The sequence below is a fragment of the Protomyctophum parallelum genome (genome assembly GCF_964188405.1).
Source record: "Protomyctophum parallelum genome assembly, chromosome: 15".
NCBI classification, from domain to species: domain Eukaryota; kingdom Metazoa; phylum Chordata; class Actinopteri; order Myctophiformes; family Myctophidae; genus Protomyctophum; species Protomyctophum parallelum.
In genome coordinates this window covers 8,941,021-8,967,287 of record NC_139710.1, presented here as the reverse complement: position 1 = coordinate 8,967,287, position 26,267 = coordinate 8,941,021, and the positions used below count along the sequence as shown (strand labels likewise).

Here is a 26,267-nt window from a genome sequence, read left to right as displayed (position 1 = left end):
GTACCAGGTATTTCAGACTACAGATGCTGTAGTAACAAATAACAATGAATACATTATATGCACATTCTTAGCAAATTGTGTTGCTTTTCATAGGCCTACAACATTTATTGGCTGGGTTGTGAAACGGTCTAATCTGGGTAAGCTTCATCCGCTGATTCTAGGTCAGCTCACAGGAGACGTCGCAGACAGTAACTACCATTACCCGACAGCACCCAGACATGGGGAAGAGAGAAAGGAGGAGGATAGGGGTGGGGGATATTATACACGTGCATTATAGCAAAAAGGACATGTAGTGGAATAAGAGAATGATTGGACTATGGCAAGTTACAGTGTAGCTATGATGAATTGAACATGGTGGACCCTATTGTAAACAAGTGTAATGCTTTATGGTGTCCACAGTTAACAGTTTTGTATTGAGTTGTGCTTGAAATGTACTGTAATTCTCCAATCTGTTAATAAATACTTCAACCTATCAATCAGCTGAAAATAGATCCAGGAGAGTGGAATTAGGAAGGAACATTCACATTCACGTTCTGTGTTCTTTAAATGTGTCCTTAAAATAGGGTGGATGGATTACTGAGTAAAGGGAATGTAATATAATGTGACTCTATTAAACCAATGTGTGTGTGATTATTGTGTAGTAGGCTATAGCTTGTTCTTACTGTAGTGAGCCTGCAGCAATCACATGGTTTAGTTTTAGACAGTATAAATGTCACTTCATACACACATACACAGTGTATGTATCCAGAATTCCCCAAGCAAACACTAGGAGTGTACATAATCATTTTTGAAAAGAGATTCTTGAATATGGAAGGACTAAATGGGCATGAATGGATACAGTATAATGCAGTGCCAGTCTTTTGTTGCTGTGCAGAGCGGCTCTCGTCTCTGTCTGTTCTATTCTTTTGACAGCTTTCTTTCTCTGCCTGGCGCATGAAAACTAGGTTACCGGATGTTACGTCACTGAGCGAGCCTGCCTTCTGCCCCGTTGTAATAATCTGTAAAGCAGACGGCCGAGCCACGAGCCCCCTTTTCGCTTTGGAAATAGTCGATCAAATAAAGCATTGTTTCGGACTGTAAAAGAACAATTGGATATCGCAACGAATCATCGCTTCGTAATGGCATCCGTTGGTTATTGTGCTGAAGAGTTTGACGGTGAATAAATAAGGTGGGTTTTAAAGCTGCTGCTGCTGCCTGCTAAAGCTCGGCATGCATTGTCGTCTGTACTTCCTGGGGCCATTTGGTGTCTGAGCTTGTGCACAGTGTTTGTAATGTCTGACTCAGACTGACACCCCTGGTGGAATTGTCTGCAAGGAGACGTTTTTACACTAGATTTGACATATTTTTGCAATGCTAGCACAAGGATTCAATTTACGAACGCTTCCTCCACTATTTCAATATAAACTGCCGTTCACAAGCTCATGATGACTGGCCAGCTAGCGCCAGGGTTCAACGTAATCGCGGACGTGGTCCGCAGCGGAGCCTTACATAATCTAGTTAATAATCCAGTGTTTCTTTTACTGTCTTGGTGCAGGTGGCCCGACGCGCCTACAGATGTGGCCTTTACCGTTGATGCGACTTCTGTACATGAGTGTTCGGAATGTTTTGATTGATAGGCTGTCACCTGGTTTAGAGGGATGACAGGAGTCGGGACACACTGAGTGGAGATGGAGACAGGGGAGACAGACAGCCATGCTCAGTGACAGTTAGTCTAGTAACTATTTGTTTCCCTATACGTCAATCTCAGGATAATTAATACACATATTTTTATTAACAAAAAAACCTGATTATTTTGTTGGTTTATTGTACAGCCATATATATTGATTATTGAATAATAGTATTTGACATATCAAGATGAGCTCAGAGGGTTTTCAGTACAGGGCACTTTATGATTATAAGAAGGAGAGAGAGGAGGACATAGACCTCCATGTAGGGGACATGCTGCTGGTCAGTAAAGGGGCTCTGCTGGCCCTTGGCTGCACCAATGGAGCCGAGGAGAGGCCCTCGGAGATTGGCTGGCTGCCCGGCTTCAATGAAACCACACAGGTAAAAGATACGGCTTCATTTTTGTTCTATTGTATTTGATCATTGCTTTTAAACAAAGAGTGGACATCATCGTTTGTCTGATAAAATGATAATACATCCATGAATAGTGACCAGTTTATACAATACAAGCAATTTACTTAACACCAGGTACTACAGTTGACTGAACACATTTTTTGTCAACAACCCTCTGCTTCATAATTCACACAATACAGTTAAATCAAACCCGGGCAGCAATTTTGCTCACAAGCATCCTCGACTACTAACACCTGATTTACACGCTGTTACTCATTGTGTCGCACACCGAAGATAGCCAATCTGAATTTACAAGCTCACAATGCATCACAGCGTTTGTAGACACTGGCGAGATTTTCTCTGTCAAACAAGAAAGTATAACATGCACTACACAACTGAATACCAATAACAGTAGATCCTAGCCTATTTTATAATCTATCAATATTATTCATTAATGGTATGTATTGTCCTGTGCTGACCAATAGGAGAAGGGAGACTTTCCGGGGACATATGTGGAGTTTGTGGGCAGGAAGAGAATGTCTCCCCCCACTCCTAAGCCCCGTCCACCCAGACCAGCATCAGCAGCTTCTGCCAGGGCTGACTCCGAGTCAGAGTATGAATGTGAGTAAACAGAGCATACGTTTGCTAATGCTAAACTAGGTCTCTAAGCTAAGGCGCCCATTTAGCCTGTCATTAACTTTAACATTATTTGTGTTATTGTGTCTATATAGAGTACAAATCATGCATACCATACAAGAAGACTTTGAAAAGACCAAAGTCTATTACAGTCTCTCATCTACCTACTAAGACTTTGAAAATAATTTGTGAATACTTTTAGTCTGACACCCCCTCACATCTAAACAATGTGTCATAAGTCACAGAGTTTTTAATCACTGACACATTATACAAGTTTGCATAGAGCAGATTTGGAAGCTCCGATGGGAGCAGGATTATGATTTTTGGGGCCAATATCCATCACCAATCCTTTTCCCTCAGCATTCGCCAATACTAATACAGAGTTAAAAAGGACAAGAAAATGATTACTCTTTTCTTCTATATAGTATTTCTGCTGGCTGTCTCTTCTTAGGTCTTAGCCATATTATTGTACCCATATGCTGTGATCAAGTTTGGCCATTATGGATCCATTGTAGTTATTTGTCACATGTTCTTAATACTTTTATTGATTAAATATGTATAAAACCTACAGATGTAACCACTTTCACTTAAAAACAATCGGACAAAAAGACAAAAGAATGACTGCTGCATGGAACACCTAATTGGACATCTGCTCAGGGTCCCTTTGGGTTCACACAGATATTTGGCAGACGTTGAGCAGACATCCACCTAGAAGTTTCACACAACAGTCATATTTTGTTGTCCGAGCATACCAGTCCATGAGAAATGTCTATTAATGGGGTTGGTACTATGCACATGCATTCTGGTACTCTATAAGTAGGGTTGGTTGAGTACAGATAACCATGGCATGGCCAGACTAATATCACTGTGTAAATATTAGTCTGGAACTTCGGTGCGGAAGATTTATTTTATTTCCAAGGGGCGGTTGCAAACAGATTCCAATGTCGCAGCAAAAAAAGTCTCACTTTGAATTGTGGGCTCTGATTGGTCACTCACAACTCTGGGGTGAGCAAACTGTAATTCAAACTGAGGAGTGCCAGACCAATCTCCCCAGAGATTATCTTTTTCTTGTGGCAGATTCATCTGGTTTCCAGGCTAGAGTACAGAGAACCGGTACCATACAAGAAACGGTACCACCACATCCGATACCTATAGAACCGAATAGGTACCATATTGTATTGGTTCTGGCACCGTTTTAAAAGCACCGATTTGGGACAATATTCACAATAAGATATCTGATCTGATAATATTAAAGATGTTATCGGAATGTCAAGACGATAAAAAGACGACTCAAGACAGCTCGGACTGAGATTTCTGACCACTCACCACTGTGCACCAAACGATTCGATTGAGATGAGGGGAGCGCACCGCAACCCCAGCAAAATCCTCATGATTTTGTTTTGACGTTGGAAATTTGTTTGTGACAGTGAAATTGTTTGAAAAGGGGATTAGTGTAAAGCCGGCATTAGTTGTTATACAGTTACAGTACATTTGGCAGTACACGTTCTTTGTGCAATGAAGTACAAGCTGTGCTTATAGGCATAAAGCCCAGGAGCAAATGCATCCAGGATGCTTTGAAGATCACACTCAACTCCCCCTTAAGGTGGTCGGTCAGAAACTCATTTAACCAACCACAGTGCTGCCAAATGGTACATACAGCATCTGTTGCATCCATATATGCAACAGATACATGAACTTAAATTAATTATTGTTCTCCAATCCACCTTGGACGAGAGCACCAAAAGCAAGATATACAGTATACTATAATTATAATAGTATACTATTACAGTACACAACTCCAGCCTAAACTCTTGAGGTAATGAGCTTTAGAAACATCACTCATGTGTGGTCCTAAAGTGGATTTAAATCTGCAACCTCTAATTGTATAGTAACTACTAACTATGATTCAGACCCACCCTTGTACCCTTTCCTATTGCCTTTTAAAAGTCGTTGGTGATTCGAAGAAATGAAACGCACTCACAAGAAAACACCTCACTCACTGTAAGTTGTGTTGGGTAACTGAACACCACAAATCTTCCATCTGCAGTACGTTAGGTGTTTATTTAACAACGTTCTTGAGCTTTTCATGTGATCTTATTGTTTGATAGTTTCCAGTTGCAGTAGATTGGTTGTGTTGGTTGGTTTGTGTTTGAGGTACAGAGTATTTGACGCCAATGCTAAAGAGGAACCTTTTCCTTTCTCTCTTTGGCAGTTTTTTTCTTTTGTCTATCTCATTGTCTTTCTTTTTTTTGGTCTTGTCTTTCTGCCACTAACTTACACTGTTCACTTGTATGCACGCACCTACCCTGTCATTTATTAACTAAGCACAAAGAAACAAATATGCAGACGTGTGCATAAACTGGGGCAGTTGTGCAAGAATACATACTGCAACTGATTGTTTCTTGACTTTCTGCTGTTTCACACACACACACACACACACACACACACACACACACACACACACACACACACACACACACACACACACACACACACACACACACACACACACACACACACACAGAGAGAGAGAGAGAAAGTTGTGCTGGTTTTCACAGTTGTCATCTGACTTCATCATCATTACCATAGAACACAGGAAGGAAATCAGACCTATGTACAAATGCTTCCAAACACACAGGACTTATTGTATAGCATTATTACATGACTTGATGTTATCTAGACTGTTGGTTCTAAAGCAGTTTGTATTTTGCATGATTTTAAACATTTGTGTTCTTTTAATATTCCTCTATAGAGCACCGAAGTCTGACGTCAATATTGGTAGAGGGCGCAAATCCACTGGTTCATGTACTTTTTATTTGCATTGTAATCCCCATAAGGGGATTTTAGACTGCCTCATATAAGAATGGATGGATGAATGGATATGAAGAATCAACTGACTGAGAGAAAACATTAATGTTACTGCTACTGAATTAGTTACATTTTCGCTAGAAACAGACTGTATCATATATGAGTGACTAACGGTCGCAAACAATGCAGAGACACCTCCCTGACAATGTTTGGGCCACAACGCTTATATTAAACGATTTTAAGATGACCACATGTTATTCTCCATAGAGACATTACTTCCGTGAACCAGGGGAATCGAGGGGACGAGCGAGTGACGTCAGGACTTGGGCGCTCTATTTAAATGGTTTCATGTTTACGAACCCTGTCAGAACATCTCATAATACTTTTCTGGCATATCAAGCCACTGGTTGGAAACTGTTCTAGAGAAGTGTTTTCTGTCTTGTGGTCATCACCAGTGGGCTACATGTAAACTTCAAACTGTGATCATACACAGGGCTGATGATAACTAAACAATGATGTACCATATGCACTCCTGTTTCACCAGCAAAATAAGAACTGCTTAAATTAAATTAAATACACTGGTGAGCACAACCCCGCAGTATGCATCACATAAGCACACTAATGTGGCTATTGTCCCAGTCCCATTCATAACGCAAGCACAACGGCTTGTAACATTTAACATTGTGTTGAAATCAACGTGTTTGTGTGTTATCCAGGCTGTGTGTTACCAGACCTCCCAGAACAGTTTGGTCCTCCAGAGACGGCACCCCCTCTCCTCAACAGACTGATGGAAGCTATAGAGAGCAGAGGTAACAAAGACACATGCATAATCTCTCTCTCTCTCACACACACACACACACACACACACACACACACACACACACACACACACATTGAGTCACACTCTACTCTACAAGCTACAGAATCATTTTATTTGGTAATTAAAATGCACAGAAAGTTGTCTGTTCACAGCCAACACCCATAACAATCTATCTGTGCTGAATTCAGGAGTCGAGAGTCCCAGTTTGTACAAGAGCTTCAGTGGAGGAGGACTGGACACCAGACAGCTGGCTGATACAGGTGAGTTCACTATGTGTATGTGTTCATAAATGTATGGGTCATAGTGCCCGGCCGATGCCAGATGTTTGGGTCCGATCCTGATGTTTTGACCGCTATTTTGTAAAGATTCTTTCAACTTTGAAAAACTAGATGGCGCCCAGGCGCATGCCACATTGGCCTTACAGCACGTCGCATGTTCGAGTCCCGTTGACTACCTTTGCTGCGTGTCTCTCCTCTCTCTCTCCCTCTTTCCTGTCGTTTGTCACTTGTATCTATCAATAAAGGCAGAAAAGACGAAGAAGAATCTCTTTTTTTTAATTGATAAATAGTACCTTTTTTGAAAGACAAAACGGTATGAAGTATGCACAAGCAAACGAGTAAATAAACCACAAACCTACGATAAACGATTATAAAACAAATGCAAAAAAGAAATTGTAGTATCGGATCGGGAACGGAAAAAGTGTATCGGGACATCCCTATTGAAAAGTATTGGTTCTGTCACTGGCACCGATTTAAAGACATTGATAATATTAAAGATGTATGATTTTATCGGAATGTCAAGACTACAAAAAGACTGACTTAAGACATGATTTATGACCACTGTAAAGCACCACAACTCCAGCAAAACCCTCATGATAATATTTAGACCTTGGGAATTTGTTTGCGACAGTGAAATACTTTGAAAAGGGGATTAGTGGTAAGGCCGGCATTAGTTACAGTTACAGTTACAGTACAGTTGGCCGTACCACACAGCACATTTTTTGTGCAATGAAGTACAAGCTGTGCTCATAGGCATAAAGCTTTGAAGATCCCACAACTCAAATCCCCCTTCAGGTGGTCAGGAACAGAAACACATTTAACCAACCACAGTACTGCAAAATGGTAAATGCAGCGTCTGTTGCATCCTATGCAACAGCTATGTGAACATAAATGAATGATTGTTCTCAGATCCACCTTGGAAGAGCACCACAAGCAAGATAGATACTATAATTATAAGTGTACACAATGTCATGTTGTGAACTATTTAAAATAAATTAAAGTTAAAATATTGACAACGATGTAGTAAAAAGAAAGTCGAATTATGGCTAATATATCGGCCACACTGATAGATCGGTCTGGCTCCTAATCCCTTTTGTTAAAGGACAACTTTAGTTTTTTCAACCAAGGTTCATGTTTTAGGTTGTTATTAGAGAAAGTAAAAGATTAGTGTTAATTCTTTTTCATTTGCGGCTTTCTTTTGTTTTAGGGATTTTAGCTGTTTTTTATAGGGGGGCGGGGGCATTCGAACATGGGGCTAAATATGTATTTCTTTATAACATTTTATAGTCATTTATTATTTACTATAGTCCTACTAGACCAGTAGACCCCAAGAAATTATATTTGACCACAAAAGATCACTGGATCTACTGAATGTGTCAAACTGACATTGAGCCTGTGACAAACAGTGTGTCCTACACACAGTGTAGGCTACCTTCACATTCAGTAGATCCTGGGATCTTTTGTGGCCAGATGTAATTTCTTGGGGTCTAGTAGGACTATAGTAAATAATAAAAAAAGAAATCGCCATAATATTTTGTAAATAAAGATGTATTTAGCCACATGTTCGAATGCCCCCGCCCCCCCTGTCAAAAATAGCTAAAATCTCTAAAACAAAAGAAAGCAGCAAATGAAAAACAATTAACACTAATCTTTAACTTTCTCTAATAACAACCTAAAACATGAACCTTGGTTGAAAAAAACTAAAGTTGTCCTTTAAGTATGGTTAAATGGGAATAAAATCCCAGTTTCCCCCCCCCAGCTATTTCAGGAAGCATGTGGCTTCTGCTAACGGACTGAGGTGTGCTTCTTTTCAGACCTGGAGCAGCTGGAATTGGTGTGTCTGTGTGACGGGGTAGTGAGGTTCCTCCAGGAGTTGCCTGGGCCGGTTCTACCCACTGTGCTACAGACAGACATGGTCCACGCCGTGCAAGGTCAGAGCCTCTCACAAGCAAATCAAACTAAACAGAGAAATGTTATAATAGTAGTATATAATATAATATATATATTATATAATAATAGTGTAAGAATAGAATAGTCATTGTCATGATTGCGATCACGATTTAATTGTGTTTTTGGCTTCAAAATTACCTTTCTGTTTGGCTTTTAGGCTTCATAAACAAAAAGTCCACAGGGAAGATGTGACAAATAACTAATACAAAAGATAACTGACATATTTATTAACACACTCACTTAAATAGTATATGTACAACCTCACTACGCCTCACTACATGCTGAGAGCTTGTAGGCCTATGTAAGGACAATGTTGAAAAGGGACAATATAAAAAGCAATATACCTTTTCATGCAGAGGTGAGAGACCCAGAGGAGTGTGCCCAGGTGTTGCGTGGTGTAGCCAGCTCCCCAGCTTGCCCTGCCCAGTATGGCCTCACCTTCCTCAGCCTGGCTCGCCACCTGGCTAGGCTCTGTCTTCACAGCTCCAAGAACCAGCTGAGTCCCAGGGGCCTCGCTGAGTGCTTCAGTCCCCTGGTCTTCAGACCGCCTGCCAGGTTAGTGTGTACACACACACACACACACACACACACACACACACACACACACACACGCACACACACGCACACAGTGACACAAGTATAACGCACTCTTCATGCAGATGTCTGGGTGAGTGGAAAGGGAGAGGGGGTTACATGTGTGCATGCCATACACACATGCACACACATCTACAGACATTGTTAAGAGCCTATTAAGTGATGGGACTAAGGGCCCTTTTTACACCTTGGAATGTTAGCTGTTAAACGCGGTTAACCATAGCATAGCATGATGCCATATTTGTACAAATTGAGCACATCATGAACATTGGACACAGCAACTGTATCATACTCTATAGCGCAACGCTGTGAACGAAGCCAACCGCTTCCTTATCGACAGAGCATATCAGTTGAACCGTGTCTAAATAAAGTTAAACAGTCATCTTTCTTTCTGGAAATGTTTACCACTGTCTTAGTGTCTTGTGGTTTCCTGGAAGTCTCTTTTATCAGCCAAGGCTTCAGAACAAAGCTTTTTGTTTATCGTTTACCATATTTGATACATCACTTGTATAAGGCCCCAAAAAGCAGCATTTATCTCGTATTAGAAATAAGCACTGGCAGTCGCTTTGAAAAACGGAACAAGCATAGAGGTAGCTCTCCACGAAACAGAATATACAGATTACTACAGATTGGCAGTCGAATTAAGTCAGGAGATCGGTCGGCTAGAAGGTGTTGAAAAAAACTTGCTGAATGCATTAATGCAAGGCTTGATGTCTTGTTCAAACACAACAAGCCTGCTGCTATTCGACGGTTGAAAGCCAGACGCGACAGTCTACCCACTGCCCATTCAACAACACATTTTCGGCAACATACAGACCCTTCCAACACTTACTGCCACCAAAGTCTGTGCGATGGAGAGCTACTTTAACACTGCAGTCTTGTATGAGTTACAATTATATACAATATCTTAATAACTAATATTATATATAGTGTATCTACTCTATGTTGGTTAATTAGATCAAAATGGGTTGTGCATTTTCTAGACCTATATTACAGACCTATATTAATATCCAGAAGTACTACATGTAAATGTCTAGTGCTCAGTGCTACTTGCTTAATAAAGGATTCTTAGTGGGTTGAAGATGGAGACACAGTTGAAATGGCTATATGGGAAATGGAGACATAAAGAGTTGGGATTTCACTTCTGTCCTAAACCATAGAGGGACGGGATGGCAGAAGAAAAGCTTCTAATCTTAATATCTCTCACACAACTGCACAAACACAAATACCTCATACCCAGTTAATCAGTATGTGTGTCTTGTGTCCGTCGTCTGGTGTTGTGGTAACAGCTGTGAGTCAGGTCCGGACCCCCTCGTTCAGCTTCTGGAGGTTCTTATCACCAGCGAACTCAACATGAACCAGGCTGCACCAGGTAGTGTGTGTGTGTGTGTTTTGAGTGTACACTTTCTACATCCACCCTCTCACACACATGTCTGAACATAGCCAAATGTGTGCCATTTGACTAGCCTTCGTCTGTGTGTATATGTACTGTACTGAATGTGTACTTATGTCTCTAACATGTGTCGCTCGCACAATTGTAATCTTTAACTCTGCTAGCTAGAGATCACCTAAAACCCAAGTGGACCTATTGTTTGTCCGTCCATGTGTTTTTAGTCTTGTATCTCTCGTCAGCAGTTTTGGAAAGTACTATAGGTTTATTAACAGATTTGCATATTATAAAATTGTTGTAGTGCGCCGAATTGTCTCTTGACACCACGTATGTCCACATCTCTCTCTAGTACTGCACAGGACCAGTTAGTCAGCAAACAGGCCAGCCAGTCAGTCAGCTAGACCAGTGGTTTTCAACCTTTTTCATATCACGGCCCATTATTTATTCTGCATTTGGGCCCGAGACCACCATACTAAAGAATATTTTTGTTCTTCTTGCATACATTGCACAATTCCATACTGAATTGATGTTGCCATATATGGTATATATGGTACCATAGGAGAGATAACAGGCAAACGTTGATCAAAATAACAATTCTTCTACATTCTCTAATTGTGTCGACGTCTTGTAAATTAAGTAATACAGATGTTTAACAATAATGTAACTCTTGAGAGTGTAAAATTAAACCAGTTACAATCTCAAGAGTTAAAGATCATAAGGGTCCATTTGGTTACCAACTCCATAATTTAGCTGGGAACCACCTGGAACCTCTTACAGGACCACTGGTGGTCCCTGGACCGCTGGTTGAAAACCACTGAGCTAGGCAGCTTAGCATCTAGTGAGTCAGCCAGACAGCCTAGCATCTAGTGAGTCAGCCAGACAGCCTAGCATCTAGTGAGTCAGCCAGACAACCTAGCATCCAGTCAGTCAGTTAGACAGCCTAGCATCCAGTCAGTCAGTTAGACAGCCTAACAAGCATCCAGTCAGACAAGCAGCAGGTGATGGCATATTGGCATATCATGCCAGCTGGTCAGTCAGTCAGTCAGTCTCTGACTGTCATTTTTAGCCTAGCAACCAGCTGGGCGGCCAAGACAAATGACATCATCGTTCTGGAGGACATGAAAGATGCAGCAGTGGAGGGCCAGGGTGGGGGGTGTTGCCTTGGTGACATCACCGCTGTCGCAGGATTGGTTGGGTCAGGTAGTGATGTCACACATCTCCAAGCCGTTCCCCTGGGCTTTGAAATGAGGCTCAGTCTGCCTGCAGACAACACAGCAGCAGAGGGGAGACTGAGAGTCAAATGGATTATTAGGGAAGAGAAGAATCTGTGTCCTATTAAACCGTAACGAAGAAAACGCAGGGTGAAGGGAAGCGCTTGACCTATTCTTCTCTAGTATTTTTTAATTTGTATTCTCTATGACCTTTTCTTCTCTCTAGTATTTAAGAAAATGTATTCTATCACTAGAGATGAACAGTCAGAACATAACAAAATGTTTGTTAGCCTTTAGTTGCCTCCACAGGACAGCAGGACAGAGAGTAGCTTGCTTGATTCACAATGGGAGATTAGAAATGTCTCTTGATGTCTGAACTGTCCATTCTACCATCGGGATCGGTGTGACTGCAGCAGGTTAGATTTTGGGGAGAGAGTGAAATATGCATTGAGAGAGAGAGCGAGAGAGAGAGAGAGAGTGTGTGTGAGTGGGAGACAGAGAGCGCAGTGCAGAGGACAGGAAAGAAGAGTGTCTACAGCGTAAGCAAGCATACTGTAGGTAAGGTGGAACTGCTTCCTTCTCTGCCCCAGCGTGTGTTGCATCTGTCCAGTGTTCAGCTTAGTGTGTTTTTGGCCGCATGAGCAGAGATGGAAGAGGGCTGCGAGAGATGCGCAGAGATATAAGTGTGGAAAGAAGGACGAGAGCCTAGATTTATTTACCCTCCCCTCTGAAGACCTCAAACACACACACACACACACACACACACTTATAATGCTGTGGTGGTCGGTGAGGTAAGAGGAGGAGGAGAGATGGAGGGATTGAGGGCAGAGGGCGAGGCCATGCGAGGAACAGAGAGGATCCTATGCTACATAACCATGCAGAGCCCAGGTAGGACTACCTACAGCCAAATATGTTAACAATATTGACTCTTGCACGCAGCATTTACAGCGCAACGTGCATTTCCTAGAAGGCTTCCAGTACAAATTATTATGGTGCCGTGCAGAATCACAGACCTGCAAACTAAGTTACATGTCAGAGGGAATCTTTAATGTGTTTGAAACTGAGAATATTCAATGCATTCATCCATTATCCGTTTATCCGTCTGTGTGTCCACAGCTAATCTCGCAAACTACTAGGCCAATCAGTGTCATAGTTCTTGTGCATGCTTCCAGGAGGCCAAGGAGCTAAATTCCCCAATCGATCAACGACGACACTGCCACAAGTCAAGGCCTCAGAATCACAATGATCTCACTAGAAAAAGTGTGGCAACAATTCACCATATTGACAGTCACACGACGGCCATTTTGCTATTAAGTTAATGAAATAATGCCACCCCAAATATGACGCGAGGGCAAAATGGCCGCTGTGTAAATATACTCAATATGTCATCTATGACATAATGAGTTTTCAGCACGATCACAGCCCCTATAGAGCGTCGCAGTCCCGCCCCCTACCACCAGGGCCCAGGAAATGATTCTCCGTTCATTTTCCTCATAGACATTTCAGAAAGTTTTTATTTAAAGACGTTTACGCCGCGGACAAAGCCAACTCTTGTCTTGACAAATCATGACCACAAACACAAATTTTCGGGCCAAACTAAGAATTAGAAAGTAGAAGAAACGGCGGGTTACAACACTTTTTTTTGTTGTTTTTCCTTCTATGTAATTATTTGTTTGGTCCAAAATATTGTGTGTGTTGTCATGATTTGTCACGACTCGAGTTGCCTTCGTACGACGCTTAAAAGGTCTTTAAATAAATACTTTTTGAAATGTCTATGGGAAAAATGAATTGTGATTCATTTCCTGGGCCTGGCATCGTCATGAAAGGGGGCGGGACTGCGACGCTCTATAGACTTCCATTAGAACATTTTAAGTTAACTATTTAAAAAAGTATTAAATATATGTGAGTACTTAAGTACTTTTAGCTCCACAGACAGACACAGACAGATGTTGCATTGTACTTGATAATATATGATCAGGTTCATGTTTTAGGTTATTAGAGAAATTTAAATATGAGTTATTTGTTTTCATTTGCTGCTTTCTTTCGTTTTAGCGATTTTTGCTATTTTTGACAGGATTTTTGGCAATCGAACATAGGGCTAAATATGTATTTTTTTACACAAATTTTTACAGCAATTTATTTTTGTATTATTTACTATAGTCCTACTAGACCTGATCTGGCCACAAAAGATCACATGATCTACTGAATGTCACCCCTTCACATTCAGTAGATCCTGTGATCTTTTTGTGGCCAGATGTAATTTCTTGTGGTCTAGTGTCTACAGATGCATGGTTTTCATATTGTAAATATGGTCGCTAACGTGGTGACTAGCACTTTGACAGCTCACCATCCTTTCCCTTTCAGTTTAAAAAACTGTCATCGTAGCTTGTTTTCAACTGAAACGGACTTCCTGTGCTCTAACTTCCTCATCAAAATAAGAGCCACTTGTAATGATTAGTCAACACTAGTTTTATTTCTATGTCTACTTACAGGACGTTAACATCTCATTTGAGATTGATTGATTGATTGATTGAAATATCTTTGATTGAAATATTTATTAACAGTTTGTAGAATTGACAGTACATTTTAAGCACAAACTCAATACAAAGACTGTCAACTGTGAGTGGACGACCCAATTAAGCATTACACTTGTTTACAACAGGGTCCACATTGTTCAATTCATCAAAAGATTGCCTGTCAGGATTCTCTAAATTCCTGTCTCTCAGCTGTTGGTACGCAAACGCGCATCGCATGCCTTTGATCTACCGTGCAGCAAACATTTTGACGCATGTGTACTGGCGCATCAGTAATGTGCACCGCTGTCTATTATCCCATTCTGAACTGAGATCAGATTCATACGAGGTTTCCGCCGGACACACACTGGTCTGATGAACCCATTCTGACCTGAGATCAGATTCTAAAAATGTCAGTCGCTCTTCGATTTTTCAAAAATAGCAGACCTACAAGCTCGTATCGCGCCACTCGGTGGCGCGATATGAGCTTGTAGATCTGCTATTTTTAAATAGCTAAAGCATAACATGATGCTGACACCAAAATGGGTGCCCGTTCAGAATGGGTTATACACCCAACGTATTGTCCTTGTGAAGTAGTTGTGTTCTTATTGGTTAATATTCTCAAGATTTCTGTCTGTTTAGAGTCTAACCTACTCTGCACTACCCACTGACTCACAAAGTGAATATCGGGCAGCAAAAACTAATTGCACGTGGATTAACGTCGTCGCTACACAGGAATTCAGTCAATCGGATTTCCAGAGAGGCTATGAATGAGATTAGTGTAGATCCAAAGGGAGGGAAAGAAGCGAGGGGAGGGGGTGTTCCAGGACTTGGGAATCACACTACCAGGTGATAGACGGCTGATTTATATAGGGATACAAATCTACTTGGTTGCCTGTTATCTATTAACTAAAACAATCCGAGATGTACGTATATCCCCACGGTTTATTGAAGTAGGCTAATCAGTTCATGGGAAAGGAGAGAGGAGATCCGCACACCATTGTAAAAGCTCCCAAAATGATGTATTGACGGGTATACCTCAGTATACCTGACGAAGGCCCGTGAGTCCGAAACGTTGTATTTTCTTTGTCCGCTCTGTTGTCAATAAATTATTTTGGGTCCTTTTAAAACGCTTTTAAAACGGTGTGTGGATCTCCTCTCTCCTTTCTTATGTATCTTTTTGGATCCTGCACCCGTTGCAATTTGTGGATGTGTGTGCACCTCTTGACCATTGCTAATCAGTTCATCACATATTCACACAACATGCACACATTCAACTTTACACACAACAAGACATTAGATTAACACCAGAATATAAATTATTAAATTGAATTATTTGAAGTAGATGAAGATTTGTTAAGTTACCACAGCTTGAATTTACTTTCTAGTAATGTCATGCAGAATACGCCAAAAACACATAGTTCAAGTATCCCTATGATTCTGAATATCTCGTATAAAGCATAATGATATTTTGCTAGAGGTGTGGGTTGTGAATGATGATGCAACTCCAAATATTGAGATATTTTAGTATAATGTAATAGTTGCTCTGCTGATAAAAAATTGATATTCCAAAATGGTCTCCTCATGGACTTGCATTGCAAAGTCTCAAAGTCACTCTTTATACTACAAATGAATGTTTCTGTAGTGTGAGGCAGCCTGATGTACAAGTACAACCCCTGGACATGACGCTAGAATGTCGCATTGTCGTGGGGACTTTCCGCCAATCCAACCCTGATGCTGAGTGCCAAGCTTGGAGGTATTGGGCCCCATTTTAATAGGGGATTCACACTGAGACGGACTGAATCCGTTTCATTGGAACCGTTTTCGAATACGGTTGCCTGGTCCCCGATGGCCATGATTCACATTGCCCGAGATTCAACAGCGCACCCGGGTACACTTGCATAACACACTTTAATCCTCCTGATGACGGTGTGCTTGATGGCTGGCGCGCACGGACACTGACCATCAACTGTGCGACATTGTCTCAAATAAATCCAGACACACTGAATTGCATTGCCTCTTTGGCTTTTTGCCGTTATACTACTTGTCAGCCTCCCTGCTATTCACTGTGTCAGTCAGTTCTGTGCTCCAGTGTATTAGTTTGCTATGGATTCTACTTTAGCATTATTATTATTTTGTTTTACTTTGGAAACTGTGCCAAGCAAAGCCCAAGAGCCACGTGTAGTCCGCAGAATAAGATCAGCGCGGTGCTGCGCGTATAAGCAGATTCAAAGGAGAAGGGCGGCGTTGAGAAATGCGCTGGTGTTACGCATCGTGCAGAGGCTGTGTTTTTTTTTTTTTGACGCTTGGCTCGTCGACTGCATGCATTCACATTGGAACGATCCGTATCTGAATACACTTCAACGGTCCAGAGACCCGCCCCCCATGCGGTCCCGGGGACGGTTGGGCGATCCGCTCCCGGGAACGGTACGCATCATTCACACTACCACAACATCTGCCAAGTGGTCCCGAGTGCGCACCCGGGACCATAGTGTGAATCCCCTATTAAGAGTCTCTGGTATGACCCAGCTGGGGAAAGCCTGTCCAAAAACAAATCTGAGCATGAACATCATTATAAAGAGCTTTGGTTGTCATCTGCTCAGTATTACATGCAGGATACAGACATTGGATGGTTGAGCATACTTTGCCCTCCTAGTGATGACAACATGCCTCACTACTTTTCCATGATTGCACCGTAACGATGTAATGACATCAATTGATTGAATACTTTTATTAGACAAAAATATACAGGTACAGACTGTACCGTACTGTCAGACATGTAGATATGTAGGCTAAAAGTCCTGGGGACTTGTTTGTGGTCCTATGTATTCAATTCATCATCATAGCATAAAAATAACACCAACAATAACATCAACAAATCACAATATTGCCAAAATAAACCCTTCCTCTCACGCCCCGACTTAACCAAAGTCATCCACGCCTTCATCTATTCACGCCTAGACTATTGCAATTCCCTTTACACCTGTCTTTCCAAAAAAATCAATTCACAGACTACAATTGGTCCAAAATGCAGCAGCCCGCCTCCTAACAGGTGCAAGAAAGTTCGACCATATTACTCCCATCCTCGCCACCCTCCACAGGTTGCCTATCTTTTTAGAATTAATTTTAACATTCTACTTTTTACTTTCAAGGCAAGGTCCGGCCTTGCTCCGTCCTACCTTTCAGACTTACTTGACCCCTATGAGCGAGTTGAGATCCTCGGGAAAAGCCCTTCTCACCATAAAAACAGGCTGCAAAAAGACTATTGGCGATCGGGCCTTTGCGATCCACGCACTCGGCTCCTCGTTTTAAATCACTCCTGAAGACCCATTTCTACAAAGCTGCTTTTAATCCTTTCTCGTTGTGATTTCTTTGTATTTTCTGATGTATTGTGTTTTTCATTGTGCCATTATTCTGTGTTTTTGTTGTTGCCTTTGTTGCCTATGTTCTATGCTCTTGTTGTTCAGCACTTTGTGACCTTGTTCTTGAAAGGTGCTATATAAATAAAGCTTTATTATTATTATTATTATTATTATTATTATTATATGTAAATAAAAGGAGAAAAATCACACCCGTGATCATTGTTTACTATTTGTGTTAACAAAAATAGCCGATTTGCTCAGATACACATGACATAAATTATCCATTCATTGTCCAATGGCATTTAAGGTTTGTGTTAGGACAAAAATCTACACCAAATAGAGACAGATATACAGACACACACAGGACGAAAACATAATCTCCCCCTTGCCTTTCTGGTGGACATAATTGGGCTGCTAATTATCACTACTATATAATATATTTATAGCTCTTCCTTTGCTAAAAATTGTTGTTCAATGTCTCCATCTCAGCTCTGCCTCCTAAACCAGCCAAGCCATCTACTCCAGTCCCGAGCATCTTCAACAACAGCATGTCCCTGCCGGACTCCGAATGGTACTGGGGAGACATATCCAGGTGACTTTACACACGTACTACAATGAGTGTTAATTATGACAGAAGGCTTTGATTTAGTTTTCGTCATAGTCTTTTGAGTACAATTTAGTTGTAGTCATATTATGGTCATCTGAAATGTTTTAGTTTCATTTAGATTTTAGTCTGCTAAATTGACACTGGATTTTGTCTACAAAACGTATTTTGGCAGGCTTTGATGGCGTCGTATTGCCTGATTTTACTCTTGGTTGCATGCTGAAAATAGCCGATCTATATATCTACTAACTAGTGCAACCAAACTTGTCGTTTAGTTCTACTGGATCTCATCTCCACTAGTATCTCACTGACGAAATTGTCAATTATATTTAGTCTTAGTTAGCTTAGCTTAGCTTTTATTTAGTTTGTCAGTGAAAATATGGCAGTCGCCGGACATTTTTCGTCATAGTTTTTGTCAACGAAATTAGCACCGAGTCTACAACATACATACCGACACTACAGTAATTCACACAACCTTTTGTCTTGACGTTTGTGATTTGCAGAGAGGAGGTGAATGAAAAGCTGAGAGACACAGCTGACGGTACGTTTCTGGTCCGAGATGCCTCCACCAAGATGCATGGTGACTACACACTCACCCTGAGGTCAGTTCACTTCTTTAGTAACTTTGAATACATGCCATGCTAGAACTCACTATTCTACAACTCTATTGTTACAACTCACTGTTGCAAGGCGCCATCAGCTCCATAGAGACCAGGATTTAAAATGCATCTTAAGACCACGCTCCCTTTTGCTAAACTCAAATCAAAACTTTTCTATGAATTAAATTGTCATGTGTTCAATGTCAGTCCCATGTTTATTTATTAGAACAGCACAGCCTCTAGAGTCAACTTAGTGTTGCGTATATGCTCTTAGTATTGGTATAATATGCAATTCACCCATTGAATCTTAACCGTCATTGATGAGCCAGGATACTGCATCAGTACCACGTCTGACCACTACACACAAAAAGCTGGCAGTGCTGTAACACAGTGCCTGCTTACTGGTGTAGAGCTTTCTCAGGTCATTGTACTATAACCCTGTTATCAGCTTATACAAACTCGCTGTTATAGAGCGTCGCAGTCCCTCCCCCTTTCAGAAAAACGAGTGGCCCAGGAAATGAAAACCCAATGCATTCTCCCATAGGAATTTCTTATTTCATTTATTTAAAGACCTTTTAAGCGCCGTACGAAGCCAACTCTTGTCGTGACAAATCATGACAACACACACAATATTTCGGGACAAACAAATAATTAGAAAGTAGAAAAAAACAACACTTTTTTTGTTGTTTTTCTTCTTTGTAATTATTTGTTTGGCCCGAAAAATTGTGTGTGTTGTCATGATTTGTCACGACAAGAGTTGGCTTCGTACGGCGCTTAAAAGGTCTTTAAATAAATTAAATAAGAAATGCATTGGGTTTTGCATTGGGAATGCATTGGGTTTTCATTTCCTGGGCCACTCGTTTTTCTGAAAGGGGGAGGGACTGTGACGCTCTATAGAACTATCAAGCTTGCCATTTTAGAAGCTTCTGCAAACTCGATATTCTAGAACTATCTATAAGCTCAATGGTGTTTCAGGGTTCAGTAACTGCCACTTCACTGTTCATCTTTTTTGGTACTGTTGTTTGATACAGCAAAACAATACCTTGAAGTTAAAAGGGACAGTTTTAGTTTTCAATGTATAATCGGTATCATTTCATTTTGCATCTTGAGTAGTCCGGATGGATCCAGGGCCATCAGTGTATTATTGTGCATATCTTTGGTGATCAGTGATCACCTGTGTATTTTGAGACCAGATTAATGCATTTGACTTTTAAACTCATCTTCTGTTCTCTACAGGAAAGGAGGCAACAACAAACTGATAAAGATTTTCCACCGGGAGGGGAAATATGGGTTCTCTGACCCTCTGACGTTCAGTTCAGTGGTGGAGCTCATCAACCACTATCGGCATGAGTCTCTGGCCCAGTATAATCCTAAACTGGACGTCAAGCTACTCTACCCCGTGTCCAAGCACCAGCAGGTTGGTGTGGTAGTTTAATTCACATAGCTGATATACGTCGTAGATAGGAATGAAGCCTGTTGAGATATCTTCATATCATCATGTCATTATGTGTGTTAATAAATGATGATGAAACTGTGTTTAGGACCAGGTAGTGAAGGAGGACAGTATTGAAGCTGTTGGGAAGAAACTCCATGAGTACCATCTGCAGTACCAGGAGAAGAACCGAGAGTACGACAGACTGTACGAAGAATATACCAGGACCTCACAGGTACATGCAACATTACAACGTTCTAAGCTCTCTTTAAATGGAGAAACGATACAAAAAGGAGAGCTCATTGTAATGGCATGGAAAACACACACGAGCACATACAGCTCAAGCTTTCACAAACAAGAAAATCTATTTGCAACAAGAAATAATATACACGAATATATGGTCACTGTTCTGGAAAAATAACAACTACGGTGGTACAGTAAGTGAACAATGTGTTAATTAATATCAAATATCTAAATTCTGAATCAAGCAACTGTCCGGCGTGCTCCCAAAAGCCCGAGTAGACAATAAAATTACCCAAATATATCTTTTAAAGTGAAATTATCCCTTGAATGAAAACAAGCGAGAAGGTGAGAGCATGCAGCATGTTTATTCCTGTACAAGTAGACTTTCATTGTACAATGTTTATTGCCTCACAGCGCAAACTACAATTACCCATATTACAGGTATAGCTAGCTGTTTGGTAAACATGTAAACTATGCAAAGGCTACCAATTCCTCTGAATTCCTCCCTCTGTTGTGCCTCTGCTCTTGCTCTGCACATTTACCGATCTCTCAATCACCCCCCTCCCTCCTTCATCTCTGTCCAACAGGAGATCCAGATGAAGCGAACAGCCATTGAAGCATTTAACGAGACCATAAAGATATTTGAGGAGCAGTGTCAGACACAGGAGCGCTTCAGCAAAGAGTACATTGAGAAGTTCCGCCGGGAGGGCAACGACAAGGAGATCCAGAGGTAGACATTTTAACCCATTCTGACCTGAGATCAGATTCATACGAGGTTTCCGCCGGACACACACTGGTCTGATTAACCCATTCTGACCCGAGATCAGATTCTAGAAATGTCAGTCGTTCTTCGATTTTTCGAAAAATAGCAGACCTACAAGCTCGTATCGCGCCACTCGGTGGCGCGATATGAGCTTGTACATCTGCTATTTTTCAATAGCTAAAGCATAACATGATGCCGACACCAAAATGGGTGCCCGGTCAGAATGGGTTAAGCACTAACTCATGACAGGATGTGGTAAAGACTTAACTCTTCTGACTTTAAATGTCTAAATTGTAATTATATTTCGTGAGTCGTGTCTATGTCACAGTCAAGAGTTGTTGTTCAGCCTGGCTGACGTGAAGTCGATTATGTCAACTTTTAAACGTAAAAATAAATCTTCTTTACCCTGTCCTCTTTTTCAAAGAATCATGGGTAATTATGACAAGCTGAAGTCACGGATCAGTGAGATTGTGGACAGCAAGCGCCACCTAGAGGTGGACTTAAAGAAGCAGGCGTCGGACTACAGAGAGATTGACAAGAAGATGAACAGCATCAAACCTGACCTCATCCAGCTCCGCAAGACCAGAGACCAATACCTGATGTATGCCACACACACACACACACACACACACACACGCACTACTACTGTAAGAACACACATGCAGTAACTGAGGCATGTAATGGGTACAATATTCTGAACACAACCACTAGAGGGAGACATCTTCTGTCTGTATGTTTTAAACACAGACTGGTTTCAATGCATGTCATTGTCTATTCACAGCTGCCTTCAGCCATACATGGCACATGAGCTTAGATCTTTTTTCAGTTAATGTCTTAATATATATTTTTAGATGTCAGATGTTAAGATTACAGCATTACCATACTTACATCATCAGTGCACGGTTAATTAGTCATGATAACCCGGCCTTAACTCCCTCTTCATGTACTTTGACTCTACTCAAAGGATGCTTTTATGGTTGCAGAAACAACCAGACCGCTTAACAACATTGAGTTCTATGTTATAAACTGTGTGTGTATGTTTGTGTGTCAGGTGGCTGACCCAGAAGGGAGTGAGGCAGAGAAAACTGAACGAATGGCTGGGACTGAAGAACGAGACCACAGAGGAGTGAGTATACTCATACAACAGTCTTCCCTTCAAATGAACCACGGAAGTTCAGTTGGGAAACTCTACTGCAAAGCAGCATGCGCATCTCGACCAATACAAAACATTTAGGGGGTGGTACATGGCTGTGAAACCTCATCAATAAAATAGAGACATAGCAAGCAATATTTGATGGTTGGACTGAATGTGTCTGTATGCATATCGGTCTGTTACTGTACCTGTTAACAGAGATTTCCCTGTCTCCAGTGAGTACAGCATGGTTGAGGATGAAGAGGACCTCCCCCATCATGACGAGCGGTTATGGCGTCTGGGGAACATTAACCGTATCCAGGCTGAGTCTCTGCTCCGAGGAAAGAGAGATGGAACCTTCTTGGTCCGAGACAGCAGCAAGCCTGGCTGCTATGCCTGCTCCGTAGTGTAAGGATCATTGGCTGGTGTCTGTCTGTTGTAATGTTAGACTTTTTTTTTATATACCCATCTGTCTGTCCAGAGTGGTAGAGAGATACTCCCTCTCTCTTAGTAACTGGTATATATCCCATTCTGACCGGGCACCCATTTTGGTGTTGGCATCATGTTATGCTTTAGCTATTTAAAAATAGCAGATCTACAAGCTCATATCGCGCCACCGAGTGGCGCGATACGAGCTTGTAGGTCTGCTATTTATTTTTTTTAAATCGAAGAACGACTGACATTTTTTAGAATCTGATCTCAGGTCAGAATGGGTTCATCAGACCAGTGTGTGTCCAGTGGGAAACCTCGTATGAATCTGATCTCAGGTCAGAATGGGATATACATATACACACATACAAATGGCAGCAATACTCATTTTGTTCTCTCTTTCCCTCCGCTCTCCAGTGTGGACGGAGAGGTGAAGCACTGTGTCATCAACAAGACGCACACCGGCTTCGGTTTCGCCGAGCCCTACAACCTCTATGGCTCCCTGAAGGAGCTGGTCCTCCACTACCAACACACCTCTCTGGTTCAGCACAACGACTCCCTCAACGTCACCCTGGCCTTCCCCGTCTACGGCCAGCAGAGGCGCTGAAGCTTTCCTCAGACTTTGTTAACTTTTACAGCCGGCGTCCCGATCGCATACCAACGGAGGTGCCCGAGTGTAGTATTATCATTTGTTTTTGTTCTTCATTTCAAAGTACTACACCATGTGATTTCCGTCTTTTTCCGATCAAAGGTGTGTGTTTGGTCGGATTATAGAAAATGGAAATGCATTCAGCACCGGAGGATATATGACTGGGTGACACCACTCTATATAGAGGTGAAGGGGAAGGTTATGTTTATTGTCTTCATATAGGCCCAGACTATGGTGTTCAAAAGACTGAGCTCTCAGCTGATATGGAGATAAAACTGGGTCCTGCTAAACTCTCAGTGGATTTAATTGTTTTTCTTTTAAAAGGACATTTACCCCCACACCGTTGGTGACACAAAGGCACTTCCTTCCAACAACATCCAGAAATCACATCGATAAACTTCCACAGCTGAATTGAGGTATCAGGAATATCATTGATTACCCGGTCTAGCCCCTTTTACATCCAACAGAGAGAGCTATCCAGGAGCATCCCGCTTTACCACAAGACCACCTCTACATGTCCGTCTGTATGGATCCTGTTGATTCTGAACCTAAAAGCAAATTATGTACGAAGAAGACAATGATGTTAAAGATGAAATGAGGGACAATCGAGTGAAGGAAAAGAGGGACTTTTCTTGACATGCTAAACACTGTGAGTGAAAATTAAACGGGGCGAACTTTAAAAGAGGGTAAAGAAATTGACTGCCACGTATCGTTCACATACAAATAACCCCACTTCACAATTCAGACTCTTTGAAACCACCATCAACACGGCTTGTTTTTCCATTTTCATGTTTCCTTGAGTCAATTTCATGCTTTTAAAGCCGTGTTTGTTTATAGTCGGTGAGTTAGCATCCGTGTGTCCGAGTGAGGCAAAGGTTTTGTTTGAAAATTATGTTTGCCAAGCTGGGAAACGTTGTGGAAAATGACATGTAGCTCAACAAACTTTGCGAATGTCTTTTCTTTTTCTCAACTAGATAGTTTGGTAGATCTTTGTCTTTTTGAAGCAGTAAAATCCAATCATCTCATGATTCCCAAATGAGGGCCCCCTTTCCTTCAATTATATTGTCTTGTTGACAATGGAAACCCACTCTTAACCACTTAAGACCTATATACTTCCATCATACAGCAAATGGCGGAAATAGGCCATCTACAATCTCACATCATGTGAGCTTGTAGATCTGTTATTTTCGCTTGTAGAGCTTAGGAGATCTTAGAAGAAATTCCAAAATCTTCCCATAATCGGGATGCTGCGGTTTAAGTGGATAAATGTTGTTAATGTTATTGTAAAACGTAACACAAACGGACTGATCCCCAAATCGTTCCTTGTAACCTCTGATGGCAAAACTAGCCAAAGTAACAGCACTTGAGCAGACATGCAGCAGAAAGTTGGACTTAACTATGTAACCTAGCCAATGAAAGACATGGAGCATTAAAACTATTCAAGCTATTAAAGGAACACTGAACATGGTTTCATCAGAAACTGCATCTGATTAACAATCCATGATCATGAGCATTTGGTATGGATTTAAATGCGACTGATGCTGTCATTATTGTTTTAAATAGACATTGATCTTCTGCGCTGTTTTGAATCTTTTTTTTTTTTGTGACTCTGGTAATCTTAACCTTCATTGCCATTAGCAAAATATGGAAAAGAAAGTCACATGGTTATTAATTCACCATTGTAGCAGTGTACATTGTTAACCATGGTTCATTCATCTTCATTGCGTTTAAAGTCATTCATGTTGATCAGTTTTAGAGTACTACATTTCTTGCTTATTATAAGCTTTGTTGTATTTGATTTCATTCTGAGGTATTGCGGACATGGATATAGTATGTGAAGATTGTCATTCCACAATGAGATATACAGTACGTCTCTTTTAGGGGATTTACAATAGATCTGGAGGCAAATAATCACTATACTTTCAATAGATGCACACATTGGCTCTTTTTAAGAGCCGTCATGGGTGCTTTTGAAACATTGAGTAATTTCAGGTGGTGCAACTTTTCCAAAATGGACATATAGCATGTTGGAATGAAACGGCTTTAGATATTATGGCCTACACATTCAGGTGCAGTTTCTCAGGCTTAATATTTCTCACCCAAGAATCGTACACCGATATTAGAACCCCAATGAGGGCTAGCCTGAATAGGAGTATTGATTGATTTGGTCCAAATTCATATCCTGGGTGCTGTCCCTTTTTTTTTTTACTTTGGATTATTTCTAGTGCAAATGTTTTTGTGATTTACTTTTCTTCTTACAATGCTATGAGAAGGATGCACACACGAACCAAACCCATTTCTCCACAGACACAGTGGAATATGTTGGAGAGCCTGAGCCAGTAGAGAGTGAATGCGTGTGTGTTCAGCATGGTTTGTGTTTTGACTGTTTGATCTCTGTTTTCATTCCATAGACACTGTATTTTCTGTATCAGAAATCCAGATAGTAGTTATTTTCTTTTTCTTCTCTGCTTCTAATTGACCCTGTAATGCCAGTATCAACGATGTGATGTCACAAAGGACAATAAAGCACCAAGATCTTGAAAATATAAATATTTCTGCGTTTTATTTACATTTGTCTTGGCGTTTGTACATGTGATGTAGATGCTTTGGTTTGGAGCTATAACAATTTTCTTAATTTTATTTATATGCTATGCATACACATACTGTATGTGGATAATGCACACTCGCGCACAGTCAAATATATACTGTAGATGTCAATGGTTCAAAAACACAGCTGGTACCTTCTAGTTCTTTTCACCCTCATTGTTTGCTGCTCTCCACCTATTAGTCTTCTCG

General features: G+C 41.1%; 1 protein-coding gene across 1 annotated transcript; it reads left to right on the top strand.

Moving 5' to 3' along the window:
• The first annotated feature begins 998 nt into the window (after positions 1-998).
• On the top strand, positions 999-26,015 carry LOC310872780 (phosphatidylinositol 3-kinase regulatory subunit alpha-like). Its single transcript, XM_083784900.1, has 17 exons — positions 999-1,168; positions 1,535-2,046; positions 2,544-2,679; positions 6,219-6,311; positions 6,511-6,582; positions 8,415-8,531; positions 8,907-9,105; positions 10,434-10,516; positions 18,110-18,212; positions 18,728-18,826; positions 20,060-20,240; positions 20,365-20,490; positions 21,086-21,228; positions 21,686-21,862; positions 22,313-22,387; positions 22,631-22,801; positions 23,240-26,015. Exons 2-17 carry the CDS (start codon positions 1,855-1,857, stop codon positions 23,427-23,429), a joined length of 2,157 nt encoding a protein of 718 aa, XP_083641026.1. The 5' UTR covers positions 999-1,168; positions 1,535-1,854; the 3' UTR covers positions 23,430-26,015.
• The last annotated feature ends 252 nt before the right edge of the window (positions 26,016-26,267 follow it).